This window comes from Chanodichthys erythropterus, chromosome 24 (assembly GCF_024489055.1).
Source record: "Chanodichthys erythropterus isolate Z2021 chromosome 24, ASM2448905v1, whole genome shotgun sequence".
NCBI lineage: Eukaryota > Metazoa > Chordata > Actinopteri > Cypriniformes > Xenocyprididae > Chanodichthys > Chanodichthys erythropterus.
In genome coordinates, this window is record NC_090244.1 from 16,652,432 (window position 1) to 16,665,740 (window position 13,309).

Below are 13,309 nucleotides of genomic sequence, written 5' to 3' on the forward strand. Positions count from 1 at the left end.
TGAATCTGAGCACTCTGGATAACCCAGGTTGATCTCTCAGAGAGATATGAAAGCCCCCAGCATGACCACTGACCTGCAATTACCTCATAACTTGCACTGCAGGAGGGTTAATTACCTTTTATTAAAGCAGAGAGTGGACCCATGTTGTGTGTCTGGTCTACTCTAATAGAGAGGTAAACCTTCACAAAACATTAATGTTGAACTGTTCTGATAAAGACTTCAAGATAGAATCATACTAGCATTGAACAAAACTTCAATTTTTAATTAATTTTTTAAGTTTTTATTTTAAAAAGTGGTTGCTAGGGTGCTCTGTGTGGTTTCTAGGGCATTGGTAAGTCTTGCCAAGGTCACTAGGGTGTACGAGGCAGTTGCTCAGAGGTAGCTATGCCGTTTCTAGGGTGTTCTGGTTCTTGCTGTTGTGGTTCATTGGTAGGTGCTTGCCAAGGTGTTCTGGATGGTTGTTAGCTACTCACTAGTGTTCGAGGTGGTTGCTGTGTGGTTGCTAGGGTGTTCTTGATTGTTGTTTGGGTGTTTCTATGTGGGTTTTTTTATTATGTGCGTATTTTCAAACTTTTATGTTAGATGCGATGATGATTATACAACTTGACAGCACTAGTTTAAAGGTCCCGTTTTTCGTGTTTTTTTGAAGCTTTGATTGTGTTTATAGTGTGCAATATAACATGTGTTCATGTTTCGCGTGTAAAAAAAAAACACAGTATTTTTCACATAATTTACTTATCTGTATACCGCTGTTTCCACGGTCATAAAAACGGGCTGATGACTTCCTTGTTCTATTAAGTCCCTCCTTCAGAAATACGTAACGAGTTCTGATTGTGCCAGCGGTTCCTGTGTTGTGATTCGACAGCAGCTTAGCGCATCTTGCCCGGAAAGGTCACGCCTCTTACCATAACGTGTGCTGCACATAGTTTTACATGTGGATTATTGTGGTGTTGTGCCGAATGAACACAAAAGACAATAATTCCCGAGAGACTGAACTCTTTAATCTCCACAAGCAGCGACAGTAAATGTACAACGTTAGCACTCACTCAGAAGAGTACCTCATACGGAAAACAGCCATATACATAAACAATATCCCCTCTTGTGGCAATTATGTGCACTGCAGTCCAACATTAACTATTGCAGTAAGGATACCACAATTATAATTTTCGGGAACCGAGTTAAACATAAATTTTAACCATTGATTTCTAAGTACAGCGTCCCTGGGAAGGCCAAACAAAGGTGATTGGACTGCGGGATGAAAATAACAGCGTTTCGACGACATGGCGACAAACACACTCTACAAACGCAACTCTTGCTCTTCTCCGTGGGAGCGCAACAAGACCACGCCCCCATTTTGTGTATTCCTTTAGGTTAGTCAAAAAACTGTTTTAGTGACGTCATTAAAGAAGGAAGTAGAGGGATGTAGTCCAAACTGGCCGTTCGATGTAGGCGACTTCTGTTACATAAAATATCTCGCTTGACATTGAACTTTGAGCTTTAAAATTTTACAGATTTTATTTATACTCTAACAACAACATTACACACTAACTAAAGTTTGAAACACGGGATCACGAAGAACGGGACTTTTAAACATTTAGTTTTGGTTTTAGTATTTAGTATTGTATTCTATGTTCGTTCCGAATAAAATCTTTTATTTTTAAGAGAATTTTATTTTAGTTCTTTTTTTATGAAAAAAAAGTGTTTTTGTGCATGCAATTTGGAATTGTATGTGCATCTTGGATTTTTATGTCTGATGTCTCTATAAAAATATGACCAATAAGTCATGGCAACAAGTTTCGAAATTACTTTAACTCATCAAAATTATTTAAGAAATTTGGACTTTTATGAAAAATTTTACTGTAAATTTTTTAAGTCAGTTTAATATAATTTAAGTTGAAATGACTTGTTCAGCCAATTTGATTGTACTTAATTTAAGTAAACTCAACTTAAGTTTTTTACAGTGTAGAAATCCAAATGCAAGCCACACAATTTCAGATGTATAGCACTAACAGTACCTTAACAAGGACTTCTAAATATCCCTTAATATAAAAACTCAAAGCAGCTTGAGTTAATTGTATTGTTGGATATGACACTGCCGCCAACAATAACACACAACCAATCATCACAATGAATCACAGATGCAGTGTAATTCATATCATTGACCTTAAAAAGTGCTATGAGTATGTTGTTCCTCACTCATTTCATTGCTCACTTCTGTTTAATGCCTGTCATGAGGCACTGCTGCTATCTATAGGAAGTGCTATCTTAGTAACAAAACTGAATCCCAACACACACCATGTGCCAGCTGGAGGGGGACAGTTTTGTTAACTGACACGCGAGGGACATTTGAGTGTAAATGCCAGGCTAAGGTAGAGTTTTGGTAGATAGACAATTGCTCAATGCGCAAGCAAAGGCTAAATGTCTAAAAATTGGTTTTCAACAACAGTGAGTATTTGTAGCCTAAGATCACAAGATCAGTTCAATCAAGTATAGGCTGCTAGACATGGATATTGTCAAGGTAAGAGTTGGAGATTGTGTCTTTGAAACAAACAAGTCTCTTCTGTTAAGAGAATGTGAATACTTCAGGGCACTTTACAGATCAGGCATGGTTGAGTGCCATCAAGAAGAGATTCACTTGAGGAATCTCAAAGCTCAAGGGTTTGTAATCATGTTGGCCGTGGCTAGTGGTGACAGACCCATTCTGAATGATGACGAGATTTTGGAAGCCATTGAATGTGCTGCTTTCTTCCAGGCCGAACCTCTTGTCAGGCATCTTCAAGATCTGCTCAACTCCAACAACTGCCTGCTCATGTACCAAGCTTCGGCCACCTACGGCTTATGGGGACTCCATGAGATGGCGGCACAGTTCATCCGCAATATGTACCATGACCTGCAAGGGAATATGAAGAACCTTCCTCAGGAGTTGACTGAATATGTAGAGTCTCTGGTTCCTAGTGTGTTTGTGGCTGTAGGTTCACATTCTACTTGCACTGCGGATGAGCTTCCTCTTGCTGCCACAAGGACAGTATGTTACCTCAATGAGGATGATGAAGACTGGAAGGTCCTCACTGCCTTGCCCATGGAGGCCAGCACCTCTTTGGCTGGTTTGACTGTTTTGGACAATCGACTCTACATTATTGGAGGTGTGCATGGTGTTGACAAGAGGGCTGTTGATGCTAGCTTTTGCTATGATGTTGTCACCGACACTTGGACTCTGCTGCCAGGTCCTAGACAGCCGCGGTACAACTTCACCCTAATTGGTATAGAAGGTTGCCTCTATGCCATCGGAGGAGAGTCTGAGAGAACAATCATATCCTCTGTTGAGATATATAATGTCGTCACAAAGGATTGGACCTTCGCAGCATCTTTACCTCGACCCGTTGCGGGGGTCGCATGTACCAAAGCCATGAGCCGAATTTTTGTGTGTCTGTGGAAGCCAATGGAGACTAATGAAATCTACGAATACATCCCAAAAAAGAATGTGTGGGTTCTGGTGAGTACACTTCTGAAGCACCAGAGCTATGGACACTGCATGGTGGCCCACAGGGACAACCTCTACCTCATACGCAACGGCCCCCAAGATGACTTCCTGCGCTGTTTGATGGACTGTTACAACATCACCACAGGCCAGTGGACATCGATGCCTGGGCACTATGGCAACAGCAAAGGGGCCTTATTTACAGCTGTAGTGAGAGGGGACTCGGTGTTCACACTGAACCGCACCATGACTCTGGAGTACACTGTTGCAGGGAACATGTGGAAACCTTGTAAACAGATGAAGGGTTTTCCTAGGAATGGATCTGTGTGGACATTTCTACTCAGGATTCCAAAGGAGAGGAAAGAAGTGAAAGTGTATTAAATGGACTGAACCTCAGAAGTTGGTAGCTAAAAAAATATATATACATATATATTTGTAACAAGGTTTAAGTTGAGGAAGGAGGAGGTGGGAACAGGCGAATGTTCCAAGGTAACTTTAATCATAAAATAAACAAAAAAACAAAACGAAAGTAAAGCGGCAGCCCCTCATTAATTACTGCCACGCAAACATAAAAAACACAACGTAAGGTCCTTCACTCCTCCTTTATTAGCAATCGCGGCACTTGCCTCGCTCCGTTCCCACAGCTCTTGGACCCGCCATGCTTGCCACAATATTGTTTTGAGCCTATTCACACCAAACATGAATTTTCGAATTCATATTTGAATTTCAAGATTTAAATACAAGATTTTTTTTTAAATCAAAACAATTCATCCCTATGCCCTTCAGAGCGAGAGCAAAAAGTCACATTGCTTTGGAACAATGATTTTTTTTTTAATATTCACACAACAAAAATGTGACAATAAGCTTTTGGCTATTAACTATAAGCTTTTGGGCTATTTATCCAGAACTGCAATTATAAATAGATTTCGATTTCAATATACTTTCCATATTCCATTTCAGGAAGCTATGTTTTTTGCATTGAAGCAGGTAAATTGTACGGTCATTGAAGCATGTTAAAATGATAGTTTGCGCACAAATTCTGTCATCATTTACTCACCTTCGTGTCAACTTGCCTGACTTTTCCTTTTCTGCAGAACATGGCAGAAGATAAAAAATATGTGGTTAAATTAATTTAATACAATGGCTTGTGGTAAGGTTCTCTTGGAAAATCGTGTCTCATGGTAAATTTCTCTTGAAAAACAAGCTGGTAGATGTGTGGAAACTTCTGCTAACACTCTTGGGAGCTTTGTAAAGTGTTAAAATGAGTCACAGTATACTTTCATTCTATTGAATTCACCCAACCTGATATTCAGTAATTTATTTGCTTTTATGTTTTACAGAAGAAAAACATAAGTCATAAGTAGGGTTGGGAATTGAAAAACGTTTTCAATTCTGAAATTCAATACTTAAAGTCAGGAATCGGATACTCATTAGAAAAATTTGATTCCTTTTATTGTTTCCTTTGTGTGCACTTGAATGTGATTTTAAACCATTCAAGCACACAAATACTTGCACGCTGTTTTGTGCTGCGTCATATCCAAAGCACACGCACAGAAAGCCACCTCTCATATAGTGCATAAATACTGAATTGAGTTCTCTTTTGTGTCTTCTTGCGGGGGGGGGGGGGGGGGGTGTGATGCTATTTCATGACTTATTTACACTGTTAAAGCTGTTGCATTCTCATGCTAAACATGGGCAAAGTTTCAAAACACGAGTTGGACGTATGACAGAGTATTTCTGTGCCAAATATATTACTTCCGGTGGTGGACATGTTTTGCAGATTTTTTCCGAGTATGGCCTGTTTCACATCATAAAGGGTGGAATTCCCTGTATACATCACCCAGAGCAAGAGGACGCTCATCAACGCGCTTCGGTCAGGATTTTTCAACAATGGCTGTGTCCCAATTCAGGGGATGCACCCTTTGAAGGCTGCATACATCGAGGCAGTCTCATTTAAGAAAAATAACCATTAGATTGCAAAGTAAGAAAGAAATGACAGTATTTTACACCTCACAATGAATATTAGTCAATTTTATTACGGTTACTTTTCTTAAATATGACATCCTTGATGACGTATGCAGCCTTCAAATGTGACCTCCGGAGGATGCAGCCTCTGAAATGAGACGCAGCTCCTATCACCAAAGGAGTGTGTTTTTGGTTGTGAGGGAAAGATTACATTTTTCAACTTCCCAAAGAACCCAGCATTAAGCGAACAGTGAATGATGTTTTTTTTTTCGGGGCAGCAACGGAGTTGTGCGCGTATGTTTGTTTGTTCCCGGGATTTCGGAGATGAATGCTTTGTAAAGTTCAGCACTGGATTTGCAGATCGCGGGTGGTGATTAAAGCTGCATCAGATGTCTGTGTTTTGTTGACACACAAGTGCATAAAATGTAAACAACATGAATTTTTTTTTTCCCTTTTTATTTATAATGATGTCACAGCTTGCAGACGATCTGTATGCAAAAGCTGAGAGCGCTCACGGCTCTTTAGCTCTGACCACGGCACTGACGGCAGAAAGACTTGGTACAGTGTATCTATCTTTTATAAATATGATATATTAAATACTAAAGACTTTCGGAGATATGAAGGATGCAATATTACTCTATATGTATTCAAGATTAACATGAGATTATCAGAAACTGTGTGTGATTTAAGTGAACGTAAACAGTTGAGAAAGAAAACACATGTGTAACAGCATATTGGATCTGTGCATTAGCTCTTAAAGTGACAGCAGCCTAATAATCCTGCTGCCGTCTGTGTAATTAGCATTAATCAAACAACAAAAAACAAAGAGAACATTTAAAAAGTTCCTTGTGTAAGTGTTCTTTAGCCTGCTGATTTTTGTTCATGGTATTGAGCTGCAATGAAATGTTTTGCAAAAAGACTTAGAATAAATGTGAATGATATCTATGTTTTTTTGTTTAGTTTTTTTACCTTATTGGAATCAAAAATAGGAATCAATAATAATCAGAATCACTATAATTTAAATGTTACCCAGCCCTATAGTCATAAGGGTTTGAAACAACACGAGGGAATAAGAAAATGTATATTTTTGGGTGAACTATCCCTTAAAATCTTTAGTGTCTGATGAATTGTATTTAGTATTTATTATATGAATGCATTTCACTTTCATTTAGAAATACAACATTTTCTCAGAAAATTACGAACATGTATGTTACTCTTGGTGTACGTAGTTTTAGCCAAGAAAATGTAGTGGTTTCTATCATATCTTACTGTAAATAGACCCTTTTTTTTGTTTTTAAAACTATAAATAAATATAAATATAAATAAAAAGTAACTGTTTTTTTTCTCATTGTTAAAACATTTTTAATATTAATGTCAGATCTCAAGTTTCTATTATTGCTTTATCTCTTTTGGCATGTTTAGATCACTAAGGCACCTTTAGTTCTTTAGAAGCTTGATTGTGCCGTTGCCAAGTCTGAAAGGGCAGAATTCAAATTCTTGTCAGATCCATGTGACATTTTGCTTGTGTCATGGTCTCTAAACTACCCAAGGTGACACTTTCATTCAATAGTCATGTGAATCTTTGAGCTCTTTATGAGTGATGTTCTTTACTTATAAGACAGATTAAAGTATCCATGTCATATTGTTTTAAATGATTGACTGACACCTCATAGACACCAATCTTATGATCTGCTTAGAGACCATTTCCTAATGTAACGTGATGTTCTAACGAAATAGATTCATTTTTGTTTATTTCTAAGGAGGGAATTACTGTGGACATATTCAAGACTCCTCAAGGATTAGATAAGCAATAATTTGTACTAATTTTATGGTAACCATCAACAATGGGCATAACAATTTGGGTAAACTCTGCAATCTTTTTATCTACTGCAGTGACACAGATGTACACAAGGCCCTCAGTTATTGGGACGGAGAGCAGATGCTGCCAATGAGCAAGAAATTTTACTGCCAAGTAGAATGAGCTCCATGGGTAAGTGCTAAATACGTTTAGACCGAAAATAACATCATGTGGGTCACCTCAGGACAGAAACGCTTTCGCTAGCCTGTAGTGCCTCTTCCAAACCATGCTAGGAACTCGATGGAATGTAATGTCAGTACAACTGGTGCAGTGTCACAGATACAACTGCCACAATCCATCACAACGTGAACCTTATTATTATACTCTTTGGTAATTTGTAGCATACTGACATCTTACTATTACTGTATGTACAATAAAAAGTCTTGTTGGCTGGAACTAAAATTAGCATTCAACTGCCAAAAGTAAAAACTTGCATTGATAAATAACTTGTATGTTACTGATTTGAAGTTCAGCAACGTTTACCACAGTAAAAACAGCACTTAAAAGAGGCCTTTTTTCTTTTCTTTTTGGAACTTGAGAACTTCACGTGGAGGAAAAATGGAAGCTCAAACATGCTTACATAAAGGGATAGTTAACCCAAAAATGAAAATTTACTGACCCTCAAGTTGTTCCAAACCTGTATTAATTTCTTCTACTGACTTCCATACTATGCCATTGACTTCCATACTATGGAAGTCCATGGCTTCCATCAATTGTTTGGATAACCATTTTCTTCAAAACATCTTCTTTTGTGTTCAGCAGAAAAAAATAAATATATATATATAGGTTTGAAGCAACTTGAGGGTGAGTTTTTTGGGTGAATCCTTTGACACGCGTCATGCCAGGACATTCGAGCCTTCGCAAGAACCAATGAGGTTTGTTATTATGCATCAAGCAAGTAGGACTGAGCTTCTGTTTACCATATATGTTCGCTGATCAATGTTTATATGTGAATACAGGCTTAAATTAAATCTATTAATAAAGCCATCGTCTCTTCAGAAGACCTGAATTAAACTGCTCAATTCATATGGATTTATCTTACAATCTCTTTATGAATGTTTTGAATTGTCAGAATTTTGAGTGAATAGAATAATATTAGGAGAATATTGTGTTTCAAAGATGATCAAAAATCATACAGGTTTAGAACAACATAAAAGTGAGTAACTGATGACAGAATTTAAATTTGTGGGTGAACTATCCCTTTAAGAACTACAAGGTAAAAAAAAAATTAAAATTAAACATATGCACAGATGAATTGTTCACAATAAAATCAATGATATGCATTTAGAAATAAGATAAGGCAAAGTTTCATTTCATGACGACTTTAACACCTAAATCATTCCCATGATGCCTAAATGCCCTGCTCAGAAAATTATACCACTCTTGAACTGCTCTCAATTCACCCTTCGCCAGGAGTTTGATTGACAGGCGATCTAACCAATCATAATGCCGAATCCACTGTTATGCCCAACAAAGCAGTCAGGGGAGTTAGTAGATTAAACTTATTAAACTTAAACTTAAAAAAATAGTGTGTATTGATATCTTTCCATGGTTGAAACAACATTCCTTCTGATGTTCATTCATGTTTATTTGATGCTATAAATTAACTAGTAGGAAGGGATGATCGGTTCATGAGTCGGTTGACTGGGGCGCTACAGCCAAAGACTATAGAATAACACAAGAAGCGTCACTCGTATTATTATGAATGGGAGAAAGTGCAATTCGCAATATGAAGGAATAAGTCCTGCCTTCGAAATAAGAGCCAATCGTTGATTGATAAAGTCATCGCGTCACTGCAGCGGCTGTAAGAAGCTCCGGTTTCTATAGAAACAGTCAGATGCAAGCCTCCGAAATGAGACACAAAAGACACGCATTTAGGATTGCGCACGTGCATTAGCTTGGTCAAGCCTGAAAATTGTTTTTTGTCATGATTCAAGCTTTAGAAACAAAATTTATGAGACAGTTGTTGTCAGATTTCATTGGTGATTTCAAATATGACATTTAATCGAAAGCTTGGCAAACAGAATTTGATGTTTCCCCATTCAAAGAGATAGGAACTGCACTTGCAGGCTTTTCAAAGATGGCCACCAAGTGAAATTACTTGTCATAAAGGGACCTTGGCTACAGCGATCTGTCATGACACATTAAAGAGCCACAAAACGGTATTTGTTTAAATTGCTTTAAAAATTGCAGAAATGTAAGACTTTGTTTCATATCAAAAGTAATCTGCTCTGTCTTGTCTTTCGACACGTTGACAGTGTCCTCTTTGCTCTGCGATGTATTTTTCACTGCCTGAGAACATGATGTATGGCGGCATGGTTTGCCAGACATAGCAACAATAACTAAAGGGGGCGGGTCTTTGCGAACGGTCAATTGTGAGAACCTTGGCTAATGTAAACTATTTGTCTCCAAAGTTTAAAGTCACTTCAGTCTTGTTTTGGTTTTACTTTGCCAAGGGTGATTTAGAACTTGCCTATTGATCATTGCTGATTCAAAGCAGACATACAAATGAGACTTATTTACTGTGTTCATCCTTTTGTTTTAGAGAAACAACATCTGACAGACCACAATGGCTCTCTAAACAATGCATGGAGTCATTCCCATGGTCGATGGAGTTTAACGCAGAAAGCAGTCATCTGAGGTCAGGCTTTTCTCAAGGGTACGCTATGCGTCAATCTCTGCGTCTGTCCACTATGTGCCAGAGGTGGCAGCTTGATATCTCCGCCTCATAGGGCACATGAGGTCTCTCAATATAGCACCATTTGTGCCTGGCCAGAAGAGCCCTGGGGTGAGACAGCATGTCATTTCAGCACGACATGTGAGGGCGATAATGATAGTTCAGATTTTTATAGGAATATTGCTGCTTTCACCCTAATAACAGCTCTGGATGCACAGGTTTGTGGCGCTAACGCTTTTGCTTAGTTGCTCAGCTATGGTATGCAGCGGTCTGGCGGCCTCGTGTACTGGAGGCACATGCACTCGCCCACCTTGTGACCTCAAACATTTGGGGATGAGCAAATAAAGAGCATACCACAACAGCTTAATTGGTCGTTTGTAATGAGAGACATGTGCCAAGCATGTGTTTTGGCCTGACCGCTCACTTCAATGAGCGCCCACATGTAGGAGCTTACAATTAGGCAATACAAAATAGGTATGTTTGGTGTTTGTAAAGGTTACTACACTCTAAGGAAAGGTATGGCGCAATGTACCATATAAATGTGAAGGAATTTTCAGTATTGATTTTTCACAGGTAGCCATATTTTTATTTACGTACGCATTTTATTGTGGTTTAGGGCTTCAAAAAATGTCCTTTCAAAACACTGCTTCATGAAGCTTCGAAGCTTTACGAATCTTTTGGTTCAAATCAGTGGTTCGGAGTGTGTAAACTGCCAAAGTCACACCCCCCAGTGTGTTTTCAAAACCATTATGACGTAACGAAGCCTCATTTACTGAAATCACATGACTTTGGCAGTTTGATACACGCTGCGAACCAGTGATTCGAAACAAAAGATTCGTAAAGCTTCAAAGCTTCATGGAGCAATGTTTTAAAATCGCCAATCACTAGATTTTGTTGAATAAAGTCGTTATTTTGTTTTTTTTGCCGCACAAAAAAGTATTCTCGTTGCTTCATAACATTAAGGTAAAATGAACTGTTTTAAATACGTCTTAAGTACCTTTCTCGGCATTGAAAGTGTTAATTATCTTGCTGTCAATGGAGGCTTTACTGAGCCATCTTTTTTTTTTTTTTTTTTTACAAAATATCTTAATTTGTGTTCCGAAGTTGAACGAAGGTCTTAAGGGTTTGGAATGACATGACGGTGAGTAATTAATGATAGAAATTTCATCAAGGGTTTCATAACCCTTTAACTTCTCCCTATTATTTGTCCTATAAAGCATCATAATCAGTTATATCCGGATGTCCACAAACATATTTGTTGTTTTTCTAACAGCAAAGTGAAGGGATTATAATGGCACATTAATATGGCTTTGTTTCTCTTTTGCTTCTTATGACTGTTGCATTTCAATATAAGCCCCTCCAGCAACAATAGGCCTACTACTGTACTTGATTTCCTTCACCGTTTGCATCAGTGAGCATTGCTGCCTGTAGAAAACATGAATATAAGGATTAAGCCTATTAAGGGTCAGAAGAATTGGCCTTACATGAACCGAGTAAACAAAGTCCTCTTCATGCTCTTGATTTGATTGCTAAACTTATTTGCGAATCATGTATGGCTTGTTTATTGTTTTGCTGCTCAAGATTTAATGAAATGGCCATACTTTCTTGTTATTCTTCAAATGACATGTTTTGAACATACAGGAGAGCTTACCAGTTTTGTTTTGGAGAAACGATATCCAGGCTTTTACGTTAACAATGGTAGAATTAGTGCTGAATGACTACCACTTCATTGGGTGATGTGTGCACAGGATGTGTGCATTGACAGATCTGAGCGGACACACATGCCTTGAGGCTTGCAGGAAATGCTGGCTATTGGTCAGGGTCAAATGTTACTGACATCATCACATACGAGCGATGTGTCAAAACAAGTGGGCTGCGTCCTCATTGACCTCCTTCCTTTGGATCGAGAACCAGATGCGACTATTTCAAATATTTATTTGAAGATCTGTCAGGCTCGCCACTATGGGGAAGGAAGCATTCAGAAATATCACCATTGTATTTCTGTCTTTTCCCCGATATGAACATCTGCCATTAAGAGAGATGAATGAAGGGTATATAGCACTTTTTTAAAGGGACAAATCCCATATCCAGCAATTAAAATTATACAGTAATGTAATTTATATTGACAAAATCTGTTGCATTTATTTATATTCAATTCACTGTAGTAACTATTTTTGATTAACTAATTTAATGACCAAAATCTATCTATCTATCTATCTATCTATCTATCTATCTATCTATCTATCTATCTATCTATCTATCTATCTATCTATCTATCTATCTATCTATCTATCTATCTATCTATCTATCTATCTATCTATCTATTTATTTATTTTTGGGCTAAATTTGCAAGACTGTTACTTGCAACCCTGATACCAATTTTTTGGCATTTAACTTTTATGAACGTTATATGCTTAATTTCGACATTTGTTTATTTATTTATTTTAAATAATACAGTATTTTTGTGTGTTCATCACCAGGAAATTACAAAATCACCCACATTTTTATAACAGGGTTGCAAAATGGAAAATCCCAGAACAGGAAAGAATGCCCTCATTTTTAGGAGATCCAGGCTCTATTTTGTACTCTTTGCATGGAGAGTGTCATGTGTTTGGATGTGTTTGTTCAGGGAACGAGTCCAACCAGAGCCCAGCTGTGGTAGATGACAATAACAAACTCCCAGCAGGCATGTGGAAAACAGGAAGAGGTGCTGGACAGCAAACAGGGGATTTAGGGTCCATGCCTCACAACAGGAAGTTCAGGGGGAAGCAGACAGTTTTGTCAGACTCCCTGTTTTGATGAGGTCACTTGGTTCGCGCTAGCTTGTATTTGTCAGGACAATGACCATTTTAGCTGCTGAATATGTAGATTTGTAAGGCAAACAATGAATCTGATTCCACAATTGTTATTGCTATTGTTGACTTAGCTGTCCCAAAAGGCAGTTTGTTTAAGTTATAGAATAAAATAACTTGTTTTGTCTGGTTGTATAATACAGATAGAATGGAATGTGTTTTCTCAGTGTTTATTTACACCAGAACTAGAGACCATTACTGAGTATTTAAATTATGTTAGCTTGCATGTAGTAAGACTACTGCTGCAGAAGGGATCAAAGTAGGGAATTGGGTCAAACTAAATAAAGCTGTTGCCATTGACATGGGCAGAACAGGTCACACAGTTGTACAGTCATTAAGACTTCTGTTACACTTACTTCAAAATTCACCCAAGGATGACCCTATTCTGACTTCTCGGATTCAGTCACATGGTAACTGACCAAAGGTCAAAAGCAACCTGATGTTATTTGAACTAGCAGTGTCAATGGCCCCCTCTTCTT

At 38.1% G+C, this 13,309-nt stretch overlaps 1 protein-coding gene across 2 annotated transcripts; it reads left to right on the forward strand.

Annotated features, from left to right (window-relative positions):
• The first annotated feature begins 2,354 nt into the window (after positions 1 to 2,354).
• On the forward strand, positions 2,355 to 7,355 carry kbtbd13b (kelch repeat and BTB domain containing 13b). Of its 2 annotated transcripts, none has more exons than XM_067379728.1 (2): positions 2,355 to 3,877; positions 7,337 to 7,355. In XM_067379728.1, the coding sequence occupies exon 1, from the start codon at positions 2,504 to 2,506 to the stop codon at positions 3,857 to 3,859; it is 1,356 nt and encodes a 451-aa protein (XP_067235829.1). In that variant the 5' UTR covers positions 2,355 to 2,503; the 3' UTR covers positions 3,860 to 3,877; positions 7,337 to 7,355. The 2 variants fall into 2 exon arrangements, with proteins under 2 accessions (XP_067235829.1, XP_067235830.1); XM_067379729.1 differs by lacking the exon at positions 7,337 to 7,355 and having other exon boundaries at positions 2,355 to 2,518; positions 2,753 to 5,034.
• Positions 7,356 to 13,309: the final 5,954 nt, after the last annotated feature.